Raw genomic sequence first — 20,785 nt, 5'->3', positions numbered from 1 at the left:
CACAGTTCTGAAGCCTGGAAGTCCAAGATCAGGGTGTCAGCATGGTTGGGTTCTGGTGAGAACCATCATCTGGGCTTATCAAAAGCCTCCTTCTCCCTGTGATCTCACATGGTGGAGAGAGATAGAAAGAAATAGAGAGATAGAGAGCACAAGCACTCTGGTGTCTTATAAGAGCACTAATTCCATCTTGAGGGCCCCACCCTCATGACTAAATCTATACCCAATTATTTTTCAAAGACCCCATTTCCAAATACCATCACATTGGGGGTTAGGCCTTTGACATATGCATTTTGGGGGTACACAATTCAGTTCATAGCAAGGTCTAAGCATAGCAAAGGGGCACAGACAGCAGAAGGTCAGAGATGAGGCTAGATGGAAAAGACTACAGCTCTTAAGTCTGAAAAGAGGAAGGTTGAGAGATTATAAAAATCTATGAAACCGTGGCAGACAGATTTCTACTTAAGCTGAAAGGAAGCAGTACCAAAAGGAAAGTAAAGAGCTACCCCATCCAGTTGGTAATACATGTATGGACACAGTTCCCCCAAAAGTGGAATGGCTGAAAAATGATAATATCTTAGGAAGCTATGTAGGACAATTCCTAAAGGGGCTTTTCAGGAAAGGTAAGGATTTGGGAGGACCATCCTTGACCTTTTCTGGTTGAAGTTGTGGAGGAAAAATAATGGTGCTGTCCCCCAAAACTGTCCTTTGAGGACATTGTCAGTAAAGGAATCTTGAACAAAAAAAATATAAAAAAATTAAATGCTGTAAGTAAAATAACAATTCCAGCCCAAATCATTATTATGATCCATAGGAAGTATGTAAACTGTATATGAAGTCATTCCTTTTGAGAACATTGTGTTTTCAAGATCGGTAGCAAACAGGCTGAGGAAGATGGATTCAGCTGAGAAAGACAAAGAATGGTTGAGCCAGTACCCGATGCCCCAACTAAAAGATCCTGACCCCAAGGAAACTGGGGACCCAAGAAGAAGGGCCTTGGGCAATAGGTGGGTTTAGCTTTTGCCCCCTCACCGCCTACCCCCAGTGGCCTCTGCATTTGACAGTCTAGAAGGGATACAGGTGCACAGGGTCTGAGCCATTTATAGCTGAATTTGCTCAGACCGACTCTCATCCCTCATTTTTCCCAAATGAGAGATATTAAAAGAGGGCCTTCTTCAGCATGGCAAAGAGAGGCTGAAGGAAAATATTACTGGGGTTGGTTAGGAGGGCGGTGAGTGGGGAGGCTCTAGACAATATATACTTCTCTGAGTTGATTAGGTTTTCATTTTATCAGTGAGACAATTAAATTATCTCAAAATCATTTGAGTTTCATCATTCAAAGCTTTTTGCCTTTTCCTAATTAATTGGTTTATATTCATCTAGTACGTCACCAAGTAAATTTGGACATTTATGAGAAAATTAAATATAAAAAGTCTGTGTCCTGAATTTGTAGATTCTGGTAAATGTTTTTGCTTTTACACATGACCTGAGGTACAGCTCTCAGAAGAGATCAATTACAGCCTCCATTCACTTCTTATTGTTTATTAATTAACCATTAGAGTGAAATTGGACTAAACTAGGTGGCCAGTGGGCCAGAGTATCCTATTTGGCAATATCATGCAGATTTAAAGAAGAAGCACTTATTCTAATTCCAGGAATTCTATATATACATACCAACCCTGCCACCCCTCCATACATACAGATGTATCCACACAATAGCTACCATTAAGCCAGTAAGAATGAAGAATAACTGTAGCTTTGGTCATGGAAAAAGGTCCATAGTATACTGTTAAGTGAAAAAAGGAAGTCTCTAAAGAGTAGAAGTACCCCATTTTTGTAAAGTATATGTGTAAATATACGTGCGTAAATTTAAAATGTGGAATATTCAACAATATGTTAACAGTTGTTATCTTTGTTTTATTAATTTTTGTTGTGTCTGACTTTTTATAATGATATGTATTTCTTTTCTTACCAGAAAAATAAACAAAAATAAGGAATAAAATACAAAGGTTTCAGTTGATGAGGAAAGTCCCTGTGTTCTGGGGACTTTGCATAGAGTGATAAGCTTTTTCTCCTTTGCTTTTTTATTTTTTTAATTTTTTAATTTTTTAATTTTTTGCGGTACGTGGGTCTCTCACTGTTGTGGCCTCTCCCGTTGCAGAGCACAGGCTCCGGACGCGCAGGCCCAGCGGCCATGGCTCACGGGCCCAGCCGCTCCGCGGCATGTGGGATCTTCCCGGACCCGGGCACGAACCCGTGTCCCCTGCATTGGCAGGCGGACTCTCAACCACTGCGCCACCAGGGAAGCCCCTCCTTTGCTTTTTTAAACTTTCGATTGATGCCATGCTATTCCCTCCAGCGTTTAGCTCCCTCTGGGTCCCAACCTTTTTCCAGGTAATGATAAGATTATGAGAAGTTCAGCAGCAGGTCAGGAGTTCCAGACATCATGTCAAACCCAAGGCTGATATCAAGAGGCATCTCATTCATTTACCAAGTGAACAAAGGATGTGACTTTATCCATATCCGACAGAGCTGATCAGAGACTTATAGTTCTCGCCTTTGGAAGACCAGGTTGTTCTGGGCAGCTCCACAGCTCCCTTTGTCCCTGCTGCTTATTTGGCTGTGGTTCCTTATGCATCCCCCCCACCCAGCTCCTGGTTTTCCTGGTGACTGTGACTGGCGTGGACATAGGGATTGATAGGGGTTAGCAGCATGTAAGGTTTCCTCTTGCCTATCCTGTGAGTCCTCTGATTTAGAATCACAGTGGCCATAGATTCACGGAGTTTTTCTGGGGAGGAACTGGGCCCTTTTCTGTGCCACCCAGAGCCAGCCTTCAGGAAGGAAGACCCCTCATTGACTTGGAGTTAGAAGTAGTCAAGTCAATTGCCAACTGTTTTCTGTGCCTGGGTTTCTTTGGAGATACCATTCGATAAATTCAAGCAGCTTCTTCTATCGTGTCTTCACTTTTTGGTTAAGGATGAGGGACTAAGGAATGTGCCCTACTTTAATGTGCGAGGAAGGGGACTCTCCAACTTTCACAGGCTTTGCCTATAACGTTTTTGAAACAAAATTCATTTCAAATCATTATTTTTGAAAACATTTGCCTGGGGTTTTTAGGAAAAGAGAGTTGGGTAGGATGGGTATGGAGAAATCATAGTATAACTGTATTGCAAGGGTTTGTTGACTAAAGGTTAGCTGTGGGGCTCCAGATGTGAAAGTTCCAGGCAGGAGCAGCTTTGTTCCTCAGAGGGTGGAGTTATGAAGAAATTGACGGAGGAGGCTGAGCTTATGGCAAGGCTGTTTCTGATCAGGCCTGTTTTCTGTGGGTGTGTTTGAAAGTGCTTTTGCCTGACAAGTACAGTTTGCTTTCACGGGCGGTTGAATCTGAATGCTTAGGTATTTCTCTGCTTTTAAAAAGAGGTAAGAAGTAAACTTCATTAAGAAGTCTCACTTTAGTGAGGTATAGATTTACACTTTGAAAGCATATTAAAATTGTGGTCTGGAATACTGGCATATTCAATATGTTTTCTTTTATACATTGATTATGGTAAGATTCTGTCCATCTATTCGGAAGTGTAGGGTATAGTATAAATTGAGTGTAGTATCTATTTCAACCATTATCAAGATTCCATTTTGTGTTGGGCTTGCTCAGCACTGGGTGTAGGTAGTAACGATGAATCTTCTGTCTCCTGAGATTCCTTAAGGCTTGGTGTGCTTGTATCAATACCAGGGGGTGGCTATTTCCTTGCCAGATCTATTCACTCCTGGCTAGGAATTTACAAAGTCACATTTAGAAAATGTATACACTAGGTAATAATTATTTGTTGAACATCCTGGGCATGCTTTCACCTTTGCACCTGCTATTTCCTTGGCCTGAGATAACTGGAGGTCCCACTTCTTCACTTTGGGTCTTTATTCAAATGTCACCTTCTCAGTGCCTCATCCCAGGGCACCCTCCTCTTCCATTCATCATAATCTAATTACTGGTTCTTTATATCTCCTTGCACTAAAATAAAAGTACCATGGGGACTGGGATTTTTGTCTGTTTGGTTCAGTGCTGTATCCCCAGGACTTAGTGCAATGCCTGGCACAAACAGGGTTTTATTAGTTGAATGACAATGATTAATTGAATTGATAAAATTGTACATATGTCACTTTTATTTGAGCATAATTTGTCTCTTTGTGAATACTCTAATCTCCAATTTGAACTGTATCAAGGGACATAGATATTAAGGTTGATATAACTAATTTCACGTTTTATTCCTCCAAGCAGGCAGGAGTCTGCCTGAGCCTGGTTACTATGATATCTGACTTTTGCTACACTCTAATTATATCTTAGTGGGTTTTGGTAGGAATCAGGCACTTTGGAACATCTAAGATTTTTTTGAGGTTGAGCCTACTATTTTTAAGGCTGATTGGTAGTCACCAAAGGTACCTTCTTGTTGTGAGGTCCCTTTTTTCTTGTCCAACATTTTCAGCCAGGCTGAAATTTCTGGTCATCTTTTTGGATTGTGGCATAACCTCTGGAAGGTCTCTTTAAAATGAAAGTACGTTACCTTGGTGGGTAACGCATTAACCCAAGGGTACTCATTGGCATGGACTCTCTATTGGAATTGCTAGTGGAGGAGCAGATAGATCCCTGATAGTATGGGCACCAGAATGGTACATTTTGATGGAGGTGGGTGATGGGGAGAAGATAGTGTTGGAGCCTGGGGGCTGGGGCATTGACTGGAGATAGCAGACAAAGTAAGTGGAGCCAGAAGAAGTCATGACTCTTAGGGAACTGGATGTGTGGGAAGAAGGGGGAATCAGAAGACAAACAAGAAAGCACGAAGAGAGAGGCATGTGGCACTACAAGTAACCCTCAAAGATTTGTACTGGGATCTTCTACAGCCTGATCTGTAAGATGATATGTGCTTTTTTCTCTTTAAATGGAGAAGGATGAATAAATCATAATTTTAGAAGATTCCCAAATTGTGAAAATTGGTCTAGCATGTTTGGGTTCACAATCCTATTTAGCTCCTTTCTTTTTCTAATTAGTGATTGGCTTGGGCTTTGAAATGAATTGGCACACAAGTCTTCTTATTTCCCCCCATGTCTTCTTTCGTGGAAGTTGAGTGTTGAATGCAGAGCCGTGCCTAGGAATTACTGAACCTAGACAAGAAAGCGGATAGGTCAGCTTTGGGGTCATTTTAATGCTACAATTTTCTGAAGCCTTGCTGTATTTAGAAGGCATATTTAACATTCTCTTTCTCCGTCAATCTCCATGCTTGCTCATTTTGTGGATGCTGAAGTCATTATGGCATTATGGGGTGGTTGGTGAAGGGCAGAAGAGACAGGGCTCTTTGTACTCGATCATGGGTTCTGGGAACAATCCTGGTCCTATCACAGACTCTATTGACCTATAAAACGTGTTATTCATCTTCTTACTGTCTGCCTTACAAGAGATATGGGAGGAGAAATGAGGTAATGTCTACTTAGACCTTCGAGCTTCTCGGAAGAACAACAGTCTACAGTAATATGATTTCCTAATGCATTTGTTTGTGTTGTAATGGAGTGTAATTCCATTTAGCCAAATTTCTTTAGATTCCTCTAAAATATCTAACTGTCTTGCACAGGGGAAGCAGTCTGGCTTTGAGAGTAAGAACTGGGCCTCGACGAATCCTCAAAAAGTACAAGTGAGCTAGCTATATATTTATGAGCTCTAGGGAAGGAAGCTGGGAGAGGAAGGAATGGGAGCTACAGATGGTGATGGGAGGGCAGTGGTTGTAAGTATCTTCAGAGAGTTTATAACGTTTTAAACTCCTGTTGTTTGAGTGCAAGATGGCGCCGCAGGAATGCCTACCACGGGCTGTCTGAGGAAGCGCAGAGCTACTGCGTCCGCCGCCGGGCTCCAGGTAACTGGGCGAGTCTGGGCCATAAATGCAGATGTGCCGCCAGCAACCCCGAGCCCTCAGCCTTTTCAGCGTCTTTCGAAGGTCCGAGACTGAGGGGTGTGAGGTCTCCGCAGCCCCAGGGGGAGGGGCGGCGCAAACCCAACTCGCCACGCTCCGGGCGCCACCTGTAACTTGGTTCTCTCCGCAGCCCCGCGTTGCTCCACGAGAAAGCAGAGGCCGAGCCCGGGCGGGTGCGATGGCTGCTGTGGTGGCCAAGCGGGAGGGGCCGCTGTTCATCAGCGAGGCCGCTGTGCGGGGCAACGCCGCCGTCCTGGATTACTGCCGGACCTCGGTGCCGGCGCTGTCAGGGGCCACGGCCGGCATCCTCGGCCTCACCGGCCTCTACGGCTTCATCTTCTACCTGCTCACCTCCATCCTGCTCTCCCTGCTCTTAATTCTCAAGGCGGGAAGGAGGTGGGGCAAATATTTTAAGTCGCGAAGACCTCTCTTTACAGGAGGTCTCATCGGAGGCCTCTTCACCAACGTCCTGTTCTGGACATTCCTCTACGGCATGGTGCACGTCTACTGAAACGTGGGCAGGGATGACTTTAAAAAAAAAAACAGATTGGGAGGACTGTTGCCGGAAATTAACACCAGGTAGACTTACCTAGTTTTTAAATTGTTGGAGTCGCCGCTTGTCCTGTAACGTTATAAATAATTTATATCTTAAGCCGAAGAGCCTGGACTGTTCTTCAGATTAAATGAAGCGTGAGACCCTTTAAAAAAAAAAGCGGGGGGGGGCTTCCCTGGTGGTGCAGTGGTTGAGAGTCCGCCTGCCTATTCAGGGGACGCGGGTTCGAGCCCCGGTCCGGGAAGATCCCACATGCCGCGGAGCGGCTGGGCCCGTGAGCCATGGCTGCTGAGCCTGCGCGTCAGGAGCCTGTACTCCACAACGGGAGAGGCCACAACAGTGAGAGGCCTGCGTACCGCAAAAAAAAAAAAAAAAAAAAAAAAAAAATCAAATCAAATCAAATCCTGTTGTTTTACTACAGATCAAGATGTCAATATATTTTAAAATATATACATTTATTTTAAGTTAACAATATTGCGTACTGGACGACTCATCTGCAATATTGATCCTGCCATCATTCTCTGCGTTGATAGGCTCTTGACCGAGCCTCCTCCGAGATTTACTTTATTATGTTCCTTGGGCCACAACTTGGTTGTTGAATAACTAGTTTCTGAGTCTGATACGGCAGTTCCCTATACATACCAACACATTGTAAGAGGCCTAGTAAGTTACTAAATAATCCTTTACCTTTGTTCTGTAGAAAAAGGAATAACAAGTCTTTTTTATTGAAGTGGTCACGAACAGTGGATTTTTAATGTAGGTTTTTTGAGTAGTACTATAATTGAGTTGGCTTTCTAGTCAGTCCTAAAAAGAAATTAAAACAAAGGTTGGGGCTTCCCTGGTGGCGCAGTGGTTGAGAGTCCGCCTGCTGATGCAGGGGACACAGGTTCATGCCCCGGTCTGGGAGGATCCCACATGCCGCGGAGCGGCTGGGCCCGTGAGCCATGGCCGCTGAGCCTGCACGTCTGGAGCCTGTGCCCCGCGGCGGGAGAAGCCACAGCAGTGGGAGGCCCGCTTGCCGCACAAAAAAACCACAAAAAACACACAAAAAAACAAAGGATGAAAAGTGGGGGAAGTATACATATGTATCGTCTCTGACATACTATAAAGGTGTCAATTTAGGTTACACATCATTATTGGACAGTTTTGTTGTGAAATTTTCTGGAAGTGATTAGTTCTTTAGCAATCCAACTCAGTATTTTATAAGGAGGTCAGCCTTCTATTAAGGAATTTTAAGGAAGTATTGAATTAGCCAGGAAAGAAAATAGTATGTATTCTCTTACAGAGAGGTGACAATATACACTCTTTAATAGCAACTGATTTGTATTTTTAGAGAAATAATACTAATCAGAGTCCTCTCTCTGGAGGGAAGAAAAGTGTTACAACAACTTTTATTTGCTAACTGATAGAATGTAATGCAGAGAGGGCATATCCTGTCACCCAAAATGTGGCAGGAAAAAATAAATTCATACCAAATTGTGTTGCACGCCAGGGACATATGAAAAAAGTCACTTTGTCTCTCAAAGTGAGAAGAACATCTTATATAAGGAAGTGATATGGAATACTATGGAACTGCTCTTTAGACCAAAATAATCTTTTACTAAAAAATTATGACTCAGAGATACAGTTCATATTAAGTTAGATTGTGGATGATCTTAATAAAACCACATTATTGTTGGAGGAGGTCATTGAGAGGACATGACTGCCAGTTGACCCGAGAGCTAGACCCTGGCAATTGGAGGCTCCTCACCCCCTCCCCTGACATTGGATGGTACAATCAGTACAATTAAAAACTGATCACACAGTGGGAACCATTTTCAGTGACACAGCCTTGAGAGAGCAATGTGTTGTTGAGGCCATACATCACTGAAGCCAGTTAAGGCCTCTATATAAACTTTTGATTCTGGTGGGCAGGTGTGGAGATCTACTTGTCTTGTGGCCGCCCAAGACAAGCCTTGTAAGTTCCCTTGCATATTGAACCTGCCACCTACCAATCTGGAGTGGCCTGCCTCTTTCTTCAATCTCCCTTTGCCTTCTGTGTATGGGGGCCAGTTTCAGATTTCACCCAAAGAAGCTCCCGAGGTTTCGAACCAACAATTTTCTGTTCCTGACGATTAACTAAAATTTGAATGAGCATTTCTGAATGTTAAATGTTATGCAGTTTTATGTCCTTATATAAAACTTCATGTTACATTTATGAATTTCTGCAATTGTCTGAATATAGCTAAGGCATACTTTAAAAAAGATTGAAAAATATCCACTTTATATTAATCTGTTGTTAAATTGTGATGTTTTATTTGGATTTGTTTCAGAATCGAAGCAAACGCTTGGAGAAGGTCCATGTGGTTATTGGACATAAATCGTGTGACCTGGATTCTCTCATTTCTGCCTTCACATATGCTTACTTTCTAGACAAGGTGAGGGAAAAGAAGGTTCTGTTTTTTATTTGAATTATGATATAACTTTTAAAAACAAACATTTTCAGGAAAAACAAGGAAACTTAAATTTTCGTGGTCTGGTTTATTGTTGCAGAGAATAATGTATTATAATCCATTAACAGATATTTAGTGGTCACTTATTACATGTTAGGCATTGTTCTAGTCACTTTTTACTGACTCTGCATAAAACATTATTTCAATAAGATCAATTTTTTTCAAATAAAAATTTAAAAATTTTATAATAGTTGATTACTTTTATGGAAGTTCAGAGAATTGACAAAAGTAAGGTTCAGAATTTCTTGTTTTCCTTTACCATCCTTGTTGGATAATCTTGCCTTTGGGAGTAGAAAAATATGTGCCGAATAACCTGTGTGAACATTACATGAAGTACAGAGCATACTGGCTGGAATTTTCAGTAATAGAGGTATTACATGTCACATCTATATTCTGTGTTTGCCTTTTAGCCTGACTTTGCACAGCAAGGTCATTCTCAGTTGCAGTAATCTCCCTTGGGCCAGAGATGGAAAAGACCTTTCTTGAAATAAACTGTTTTAAAATTTCCATTCCATAAATTCATCAGCCCATGTTAATGGCTCACCTTAAGGCCTAAAAAAGTACATTATGAGTGTCTCAGTGCTATTCCCAATTTCAGACAGTTTTTAATTTTCTGGAGTTAAATTTGTTTTATTCCAATTTTGTTTGGATCCTAAACTCTGAGAGTATGCATAGCTGATCTAGAACGATTTAAATTCACATGAAACCCAGTCTTCCAGAATGAGCTATAGGTGGCAAGAATGGCTCTGGGTCAGCAGCTGACAAAAATGCCAGATAAAATCTTCTGTTATCTACATACGGCTTTCTATCAAATTTATCTTAAAATGTGCCAAACTTTACAAGGGAGATTAATTGGTATGAGGAGAGAAATGTGCCGGTGTTAAGACATGCATATCGAATACTAATCTTATTAACTGAATTTTTTCTTATTTATTTATTTTTTATTGAAGTATAGTTAATTTACAATATTGTGTTAGTTTCAAGTGTACAGCAAAGCGATTCAGTTACTTTGCTGTACACTTGATTTTCAGATTCTTTTCCATTATAGGATATTACAAGATACTGAGTATAATTCCCTATGCTATGCAGTAGGTCCTTGTTGTTTACCTATTTTATATATAGTAGTGTATATATGTTAATCCCAAACTCCTAATTTATCTCCCCCCACTGCCCGCCTTAACTGGGTTTTTTGTTTTTTAAACGTCTTTATTGGAATATAATTGCTCCACAATGGTGCGTTAGCTGCTCTACAACAAAATGAATGTCACACATATACATACGTCCCCATATCTCCCCCCTCCTGTCTCCCTCCCTCCCACCCTCCCTATCCCACCCCTCCAGGCAGTCACAAAGCACGGAGCGGATCTCCCCCGCCACGTGGCCGCCTCCCACCAGCTATCCACTTCACGCCCGGTAGTGTATACACGTCCATGCCACCCTCCCCGCTCGTCCCAGCCCACCCCCACTCCCCGTATCCCCAAGTCCACCCTCTAGTAGGTCTGTGTTTTTATTCCCGTCTTGCCCCTAGGTTCTTCATGACCATTATTATTATTATTTATTTATTTTTTTAAGATTCCATATATATGTGTTAGCATACAGTATTTGTCTTTCTCTTTCTGACTTACTTCACTCTGTATGACAGACTCTAGGTCCATCCACCTCACTACAAATAACTCAATTTCGTTTCTTTTTATGGCCGAGTAATATTCCATTGTATATATGTACCACATCTTCTTTATACATTCATATGTTGATGGACACTTAGGTTGCTTCCATGTCCTGGCTATTGTAAATAGAGCTGCAGTGAATATTTTGGTACATGACTCTTTTTGAATTATGGTTTTCTCAGGGTATATGCCCAGTAGTAGGATTGCTGGGTCGTATGGTAGTTCTATTTTTAGTTTTTAAGGAACCTGCATACTGTTCTCCATAGTGGCTATATCAATTTAGATTCCCACCAACAGTGCTAGAGGGTTCCCTTTTCTCCACACCCTCTCCAGCATTTATTGTTTGTAGATTTTTTGATGATGGCCATTCTGACCAGTGTGAGATGATATCTCATTGTAGTTTTGATTTGTATTTCTCTAATGATTAATGATTTAACTGGGTTTTTTGACTTCTAGAAGGTGTTGCATGTCTTGAGAACATAGAGTTGACTGAACCAGACTGGTTTTTAGACTGACCATGGCATGGACTCTTAAGGAAATTATATAATAATAATGACACCACCACCAACAGCTACAGTGTCCTAAATGAATATAATAACATCCAACAAAAGGAGTGAGAAAACTAATTGTAATAGTAAAATAGATAAAGAGATGTGTGGCCTCTTTTCTCTCTCTTCTAAGGCTCGCTACTAAGCATGGGGACCAATATGTAATTAGTGATGGGTCACATACTGGGAATTTGTTAAGTATCTGTGTCTTCCTCTTAATTTACTGGACCCTGCCCCCTATCACAGGTCTGCATCTCCATTTTAATTTTTCCTGAGAACCTGGCTACTCCCTCTCAGAGTATTAACACATAGGAGAAGGACAGAGTTTGCAGCTTCACATGTTTGACTGTTTAAATACTTTTCACTCTGGTAGATAAGCCCCATTCTATGGATGGAGAAAACTGAGGTTCAGAAAGAAAAATAGCTTTCTCAAAGTCACACAGCAGAGGCTGGGGCTAGAACCTAGTTTTTCTGACTCCAACTCCAGAATAGGTCCTGCCAGGATAGGCTCAGGCCACATGGCTCTTGACTCAAGTTTCAGTATCAGGAGTTAGATATAACTCTTTCAATTAATAAGAAAAACAACTTGCTATGCATAAATTGCTAATAATTATTACATTATTGTGATTCTGTATTAGCCTGACAGGTGGAATAAAAACCACCTTGTTGGAATGGCTTTGTGCTTTGTATACCATAGCAGTAGGTGATTCATTTATTCCACTCAAAAAATATGTGTTACCTACTTTGTGCCAGACCATTTTATGCACTGAAAAACATAACTGAACAAAAAAGACAAAAATCCCTGCTAGGAAGGGGAGATGGATGATAAAGATGTTAAAACTGTATAACAAATACTAGGCTTGTGACAGAGCTGATGATGACGAGAGAACAAAGGCCATTTACTTTATGCAAAAATTCAGTGCTCCCAAAACCCACATTCTCTCAGCGATATTTAGGGTTTATTGCTATAGACTCATAGTCTTTTTTTTTTTTTTTTTTTTTTTTTTTTTTTGCGGTACGCGGGCCTCTCACTGTTGTGGCCTCTCCCATTGCGGAGCACAGGCTCCAGACGTGCAGGCTCAGTGGCCATGGCTCATGGGCCCAGCCGCTCCGCGGCATGTGGGATCCTCCCGGACCGGGGCACGAACCCGTGTCCTCTGCATCGGCAGGTGGACTCTCAACCACTGTGCCACCAGGGAAGCCCCATAGTCATTTTTAAAAGCACCTTCATTTTAAAAATTCCTATGGAAAAATAAGTTTATTATTGTGAAACTGAAATTCTCTAACGTCTACCCATCTCCTGTTTCCCCCATCACTACAGTTTTTTTAAAGAGGTTTGTTAACATAAGATTTTTAAAAATAATATAAGAAATTAATAGAAATCACAGTCTGCTAGTCTGTGGGCCAGATTTTGGCTCATATAAGTTTTAACTAACCTACACAGTATATATATATATATATTTTTGGCCTTGCCGTGCAGCATGTGGGATCTTAGTTCCCCGACCAGGGATCGAACCCGTGCCCCCTGCGTTGGAAGTGTGGAGTCTTAACCACTGGACCACCAGGGAATTCCCCTCCTACACAGTATTTTTAATTAAAAAGTTAATTGTAACAATTAAACATCACAGATAATACCCCCAAATCAAGATTTCTAGCTTTTCTTGAGTAATTGAAAGATTTACCTATCCTGGACCTGAATTTTCTGCATGGAAACAATTGGCTGGAGCCAAGTGGCAGGCATCCAATATAGATGGGTCATATAGGCCTTCTGTGTCACCACAGTCTTTACCTATCCTGCTGTAATCATTCTAATTTTCTGCTGATTCCATAAAGACATGTGAATTTGTTTCCTATGAAGAAGAGCATGTGTATGTATATTTTTCAGTCGTGGAAGGGGTGCAAAGAGACATAAAATATTTCAAGAAAGGCACGAGAAGTGGAGTAACAAGAGGTTAAAAAAAATTAGGGGCCACTTACCCAAGGAAAATTCTCCGCTAATTGGGTTCAGGAAAAGCTGGTTATGAATGTCAAGTGGTTTAGCGAGGCCAAAGGACTTTCGTTCCCCTTCCAGTTATCCTCAGGTTTGAGAAAATGTAGTTGTATTCTTTCCTCCTGCTGCTGTCAGTGATTCAGTCAACTTTTTTTCCTGGTAGGTCAGCCCACCCGAGGTTCTCTGTTTGCCCGTGCTGAACATATCAAGAACGGAATTCAGCTACTTCACCGAGACAAGGTTTATTTTAGAAGAGCTAAATATCTCTGAATCATTCCACATATTCCGAGATGAAATTAATCTGCATCAGCTAAATGATGAAGGGAAGTTATCTCTAACACTTGTTGGCAGCAATATGCTGGCGAGGTAAGGCTTCACATGAGGCTCTGGAGGGAGGTTTGATCTTTTAACAAAGGTTCTTTTGTGCAAAGTGTTACCCTGTTCAGGATTTTTGTAGTTTAGGGAGATGTATTAAAGGCCAAGGACATTCACAGGAAAGGGAATGTGTTTTTTCTCTTACGTCAAAATTCAGGCTATGCCAATTCTCTGTTTTTACTTTGGCATTTCAAATATGACATCTTTGAGTGGAAAGTTCTTGTAAAATAGATCAAAATTATAATTTTAAATCATTTCAAACACTTTCTTATAGCAACGCGACAGTCTTATGTATTGTTGCTGAAAATGTATAATGAAGATTGAAATTAAACACTAAGTAAAACTGAAAGATTCTTATCTCAGTAGTGAAATGGAAAATTATGTACATGGGCTATGAAAGCCCTTTGATCACTGGCTCATTTATTCATAGCATTATACTATAAAAGAAGGATGGATTTTTGATAGTTCATGTAATTTGAACTCCTTATTTTATGGACAAGAAACCTGAAACCCAGTGTTGCAAATGACTTGCCCAAAGTACCACATGCAGTTAGTAGAAGAGCTTGGACGAGAACATGGGTCTTCTGCTTCCTTCAATAAGTCCTTAGGGGTTGCTAACTGGTACATGAATCTACAGGTACATAAAGAGGAATGAGACAAATTCCCTGCTTTCAAGGACCTTACAGCCCATCGCAAAGAGTCCTATTTTTTTTTTTTTTTTTTTTTTTTTTGTGGTACGTGGGCCTCTCACTGTTGTGGCCTCTCCCGTTGCGGAGCACAGGCTCCGGACGCGCAGGCTCAGCGGCCATAGCTCACGGGCCCAGCTGCTCCGCGGCATGTGGGATCCTCCCGGACCGGGGCACGAACCCGCGTTCTCTGCATCGGCAGGCGGACTCTCAACCACTGCGCCACCAGGGAAGCCCAAGAGTCCTATTTTGATAAGCTCTCTGTTGCTAATGAGTGAAGAGTCCCCAGTAGTTTGAGATGATAGTTTTTTTGCACATTTTGCCAATTTGCTAATCATTGATGACATTCACCAGTGGACACTGATCTTAGTATACATGAAATAAAAACGTGTACAAGTATCTAATTTTTAATCTAACCTTCTTAAGGAAGCATCTTTAGGGATGAATACGCTGAATCAGTCATGCAGTTGATTCAGTTATAAAGAGTTTGGAAAATAATCTGCCTGTGTGGGCTGTTTTTATCCCCATGTTATTTGAAACACACAAAATTCTTTTGAATAATATTTATCAATCAGTTGTTGACAACTGGCTGAGACTTATTCATAGGTTATTTGACTGACTTCAGTTATTAGTGTTCAGGATGATCACATGCTTGACTAAATTTACGTGTTAACTTTTTCAAACCAACTATAACACAAGTAGATGTGGACAAAAACAATTCAGGAAGCCAAAGGAGTGAACTGTGAAACATGTGTTTCAGTCAAGATCTTAGGGAGAGTTTTGTTACCAATTAAAATGGAAACTGTGCTGGTTTTGAGACTGAAGTTGTGAATTCTGGCTTTTGGATTGTTTATGAAATAGAATGTTTTTCAAAATCAAATTGAGATCATTTTCTTCATTTGCCGTTCTTTGGTTTTTGGCAGACAGGAAGAATACAGTTTTATCCACATCTTTCTTCCTGCCTTCGATAAAAGCCAGCTCTATCTCATGTAAGAAGAATGATGTGGAAATAAATAAGCCAGTAGTATTTTTTCCTCCAGCACCATAACTGGATGTGTGAACTTTGGAACTAGATAGAGTTTAAATACAAGTAGTCTACTTACTAGCTATGTGACCTTGGTCACTTTTATTTTATCTTATTTTATTTTTTTATACAATTTTTAAAGGTTACACTCCATTTACAGTTTTTACAAAATATTGGTTATATTCCCCATGTTGTCTTAGTCACGTTTCTTAACCTTTTCATGCCTTTCCCCCCATTGTAAAATGGGGATTTTAATAGAACCCATTGAATAGGGTCATTTTATGGTATAAAATGTGATAATTCTCTGAAAGTATTTATTATATATAGTGTCTGACCTGTAGTGGAAGCTCAGTAAATATTAGCTATAACAATGATTATTATTGTTGTTATTATTATGTCCAACAGCAAAACAAGAGGTGTGAAGAGGTACTAAGGTGTGAAGGTCTTCTAAGACTCTTGGGGAGGTGATTAGTTGAAATGAAATGTGATAACACATAGAATAAGTCATGTGAACATACATATGTATTTGGCTATTGAGAGGAGGTCATTTGTGTGGAAGCAGAGGTTAAATAATTCCAAAAAGTAAGAAAACATGCCATATCTCTTCCTCTTCCTTTCCTCCATTTGCTTTACAGTGAGGACAAAACTTTAGAATCAGCAGTCGTCAAGGTCATTAATCCAGTTGAGCAGGGTGATGCCGGGTTTGAGTACCGAGAGTCTTCCTCCTCTCTGGTGGCGAAAGAGATTCTCCAGGAGGCTCCCGAGCTCATCACCGAGCAGCTGGCTCATCTGCTCAGAGGTGAGAGATGACTCTTTCTATTAAATACTGGAAGGCTTAATGGAGTGTCTCTTGACTCGCTCATGCAGAAAGAGTGCGATCCATTCTTGGGTTAACAATCCCTTTCAAGACCACGGGAAGCTTCATCAGAGAGGCAGGGAGTAAAGGGTTTGTTAAAGAGTAGCATTATATTGAATATTAAAAATGTGCATTTAGAAACAGGCATGAAGGATCTTTGCTCTTGCACCAGATCAGCATATTAAATGGACCCGCTGCACTTCTGCTGGGGAGCGGGAATAGCTCCTCTGGCCACCTAACAGCTTCCAGAGGTGATTCTTGCTCCAGAACAGAGTGGATATGGGCCAGAATTCCACACCCCTACATGGAAATATCTGCTGGTACTTATACGTGCCTTATACGTTTATATAATACAGCTTGGATGGCAAAGTTACACACCTTCATTTTGGTGATATTGTGCAGGGCTTTTATGGTCAGATTGCCACCTCCTTCTCCCCCCATCATGTAGTGTTTTCCACCTTCACCAGCCTGCCTTAAGCACACCATCGTCAATTATCCTCCTCATCTCTCTTTCGTCTTCCTCAGTGGAGCCCATTGCTTCTAAAAAGTGGTTTCCAAGCGGGAAATTGTCAGTTGACTTTGGTGCCACAAAATTAACCACAAAAACTCCATATTATCTTATGTAGGGCAGTTTGGAGTTTTGTATAAAGCTTTTTTTTTCTCCTTCCAACAATCCATCTTGAACATGGTAGACAAAGACTTTTCTCAGAAGTATTTGACATAGGAAAGTGAAAAGCAGTGATTAACAGGCTGAAAGAATTAAAAAAGGAAAGAGAAGCCCAAGAATACGTGACAACTCTTTTAAGGCCTTTTTCCTTTGCTTCCTCTACTTCTACGAGAATCTGGAGAGAACAAGGTTCTAGACTTCTATAGTTCTGACAAATGTCTTAGAACCAACGGCCCCAGTCAACCTGTTTTAAATACTTTTCTGGCTCTGGACATCTGTAAAACTGCTCTCTGGGAAACTGTGCCTTCAAGTAAACTAAATAAGCGCAATCATTTATTTATGACAGAGCAGAAGGGAAATAAAGGCGATCGGGGATCTCGGCCAAGAAGGAAGTTGTTTGGCAGTGCAAATATGTGGTGCAGGCAAACACTAGAGAATATGCTGTTTAAACATTTTACAAACTAAGAAGTTTGGTTTATTGTTCAAAAAAATACACGTGTTGTTTAGTAGGAAAGAAATGTAGTCAAGGAGTAGTTCATGATTTTCTATAAGTAAAAAATAATATCAAACTGCAGTACATTGGAACAAAGATATGATTTTGTTGTTGACAATGATGATGATGATAACGATGATGATATTCAGATTTAGGGAATTAGAAGGGATGCAGACCCTCTTGTTAGTTACCTTAGTTTTAGTTTTCAAAGCTACCAAGAATTAGAACTGTGGTAAAGGACCTTGGTTTTTCTTATCATCAGATATTTTTCATAACTTTGGGCTTGAGATGGCACTGGAAAGCTGGCAGGATAGGGACATCACTTCCTTGTTGCTTGGAAATTGGAATTTGAACAGATACAGTGCCTCTACCAGTGAAGACTGCCAATACAGGGCTTCCCTGGTGGCGCAGTGGTTGAGAGTCCGCCTGCCGATGCAGGGGACATGGGTTCGTGCCCCGGTCCGGGAAGATCCCACATACCGTGGAGCGGCTGGGCCCGTGAGCCATGGCCGCTAAGCCTGTGCATCCGGAGCCTGTGCTCTGCAATGGGAGAGGCCCCAACAGTGAGAGGCCCACGTACCGCAAAAAAAAAAAAAAAAAAAAAAAAAAAAAAAAAAAGACTGCCAATACAGATGCTGTCATGAGGAAGCCAGAGTCACTGAAGCCTGGGAGGTAGTAGATATGGGTGTCTTATTATAGTGGAAAGAGGGCTCTGGGGACCTTTGACCAAAGTGTGTGCGTGTGCATACGCATGTATACATTATGTGGAAGGGAGGTGAAACATCACTGAACAGTTTGGCCAAAAGGGAACGGAAGGATTATGATCTGAGGAGTTTGACTTTAAAAAGGTAACTGAAACGTTCAGAGTGAGAAGGGCAATGGGCCAATTTTTTAAACCTCTTGAATCTTTAATAAATATAAGAAAGGAATCAAGTCGAATTTTGCTATGTTCACTAAACTCAAACTTAGATTTTATAGTTTTCCAATCATGTATTAACACCAAACCTACAGGGAAGTTTTAAAGGGAACTTTTTTTATGTGCCTGTAAATAATTTTAGTATTCATTATTTTCATAACATAATTCTTTCTAAAGAGTTTTCTCTGGAAATAGCTATGTTATTTTGTATTTTGGGGTGCTCAAAATGATCATTAATTTGACACACATGTCGAACATGTATTATACATTCTTCTAGGTCTTGAAGGGATGCAAATTTCTACACTCACCTTTGCCATAAAGAATTTTGAAAATGTCTGTTTCCAGATGTCAAGAGGGTTAAATATTTACAGTCAAGACTTGAAAGAAGCTTTAAAAACAGCATAATTGGACCTCTATGGAAGATATATTTTTATAAACTTTGTGCCAAAAAAATCTGAATATACTCCAAACTAAGCACTTAATCAATTTGATTGTTCTTTGCCTTTCATTCCCATGATCATATCCTAAAATCCATCATGCTGAGGCACACTGGTGTGCTGTAAGTGGATTTCAAGTGGGCCAAGATATTGATCCCCTCAGTTCTTGGAGAGGACCCTAAGTATGCCTCCTAGCCTGGTAGGCTGAAAAAGAAATCTAATTTTCTGTGTGTTCCTTAATGTGCAAAAGATTGAGCCTCCTGTTCCACTGTTCTTATCTTTGGTGCCTGGAACTGTGCCTGTCATATAATAGACCCTCAATAAATCCTGTCACAAAATGAATTTTGCAAGATTGTTTATATAGTTTCTGTTTTTATGACTATATTGATTTAATTGGTACTATGATATTGTAATTTCCATTTCATTCCAGCCCACCCCTACAATATTCTCAATGTCCAGAATTTGAACATTGTTTCTTCCAATAATACCCCCCACTTTTTTAACCTTTAGAAATCCTTGTTTTCGTATTTTGCGAACATTTGTTTTTATTTTCATCTTTTGGTTGTCCATTTTATATATATAAGGTTAACCCTTTCATGGAGTATAATACATGCACAAAAAAGAATACAAAACATAAATATAAAAATATAAATATACAGCTCAGTGAAATATCACAAAAGGGGCACCCTTTTAACAATTAACCAGGTTAAGAAGTAGAACAAGATGACTGCTTTGTGCCCCTCCCCATCACCACTCACTCCCTCTCTAACTAAGTAAGGGTAACCAATATCCTGATTTTTACGGCACACACTTTCCTGCTTTTCTTTAAATTTTACCACCCCTATGTGTCCCCCATAACACTAGAGATTGGTTTTTGTCTGTTTTGTATATTATATAGATGGAATCATGTAGTATACACTCTCGTTGTTATTAGATCTCTATATTTATATTAAATGTAGTATCTATTTGCATTGGTCAGCTATCTATCATCTATTATTTATTCATTTTATTTTTTGTGCCCTTTCTTCTTCCATGGAATATTTGAAGTGGCTTACAAAAATGCATGTAAATATAACAAAACAGAAAAAAGGGTCAGAGTCAGGAAACATACAAATAAATAAATTTGGAGGAGTAAAAGTGTTCTGTTTGAAAGTTTGAATATGAGCTTCCTGGAGTCAATGAAGAAATAGAAATATAATTAATTGTAAAATTCATATTATTACTAAAACAAACACATATACCAGTTCCTTATTTAAAGAATGTCTAAGTCTAGAGGTTTTTTCCTTATGTCAGTCTTCTTGAAAAGACACCTAATAGTCATAGGCATCCTCCAACTTTTACATATGTAATAGCATTTTATACAGGAACTGGGCAGAGTGCATCACACACTTTCTGCTCCTCAGTCAGCATATAGGGATGGTTTTAATCAGCTTCATCTTGTCTAGTAAATGTATTTCCTGTTCCAAATCTCTTTTTTATACATGCTGATGTTTTTCTCTAAATACAGGATATCAATACTTAAAATCAGTCATATTGGAATCTTTTGTAGTCTTATACTCACTGCTGTAGCTGTATATCCAAATGTTTGCATTATGTGATAATATTATATTCAAATATGGAGATAGAACCTGATTATTATGGATGCTGTTAAAAGATCATTTGTATACTGATTAGAAGTAGGTATCAAGTTGCCAATGTAGAAATAACCTGCTGTGTTTATCTAATAATCTCCCCTGTCATACTATCATATGGACCTTGGCAGGAGAGTTATGGATAAATGTCAACAGGTGACCCAGCCATGGCTAATATGTGTTCAGGCTCTGTAGGGGATTTAACAAAGTTGACATAATTTGTGTTTTCTTGAATTAATACTTCTTACAATAGCTAGGTCTTGCTGTTGTCTTTTAGTAGGACATACCTCAAACTTAGAAATTTCAGGATACACATCATTAGCATCGCTTTCATCTGAAAAGGCATAGATTTACTTATGGAGATTACGTTCTAATTATTTGTGTAAGAAATTATTTGTCTAAGAAAAGAATGTGCTCATTCAGATGAGACCATAAGTAACCCTGATTTTTGGAAATGTGTCTTTTCATCCCCTTCCCACCTCTGTTTTTGCTGTTGTGG

General features: G+C 40.1%; 2 protein-coding genes across 5 annotated transcripts in view; both read left to right on the top strand.

The window, feature by feature from the left end:
* The window catches only part of PRUNE2 (prune homolog 2 with BCH domain), a 270,129-nt gene that overhangs the window by 41,368 nt on the left and 207,976 nt on the right, over positions 1-20,785 (top strand). For all 4 annotated transcript variants that reach the window (XM_081236833.1, XM_081236832.1, XM_081236831.1 and 1 more), the window contains exons 2-4: positions 8,817-8,921; positions 13,365-13,567; positions 15,922-16,085. In XM_081236833.1, coding sequence (XP_081092959.1) covers positions 8,817-8,921; positions 13,365-13,567; positions 15,922-16,085 — 472 coding nt within the window. The remainder of the gene's footprint in view (positions 1-8,816; positions 8,922-13,364; positions 13,568-15,921; positions 16,086-20,785) is intronic.
* On the top strand, positions 5,961-6,683 carry LOC308618933 (ER membrane protein complex subunit 6-like). The gene has a single exon (XM_081237273.1). It carries the CDS (start codon positions 6,130-6,132, stop codon positions 6,460-6,462), a length of 333 nt encoding a protein of 110 aa, XP_081093399.1. The 5' UTR covers positions 5,961-6,129; the 3' UTR covers positions 6,463-6,683.

Source organism: Mesoplodon bidens (genome assembly GCF_964165515.1).
Source record: "Mesoplodon bidens genome assembly, chromosome: 6".
NCBI classification, from domain to species: domain Eukaryota; kingdom Metazoa; phylum Chordata; class Mammalia; order Artiodactyla; family Ziphiidae; genus Mesoplodon; species Mesoplodon bidens.
This window is presented reverse-complemented; position numbering and strand designations above follow the sequence as displayed.

Excerpts from the sequence above, each read along its gene's own strand:
- LOC308618933 (XM_081237273.1), top strand. The coding sequence starts at position 6,130 with ATGGCTGCTGTGGTGGCCAAGCGGGAGGGGCCGCTGTTCATCAGCGAG.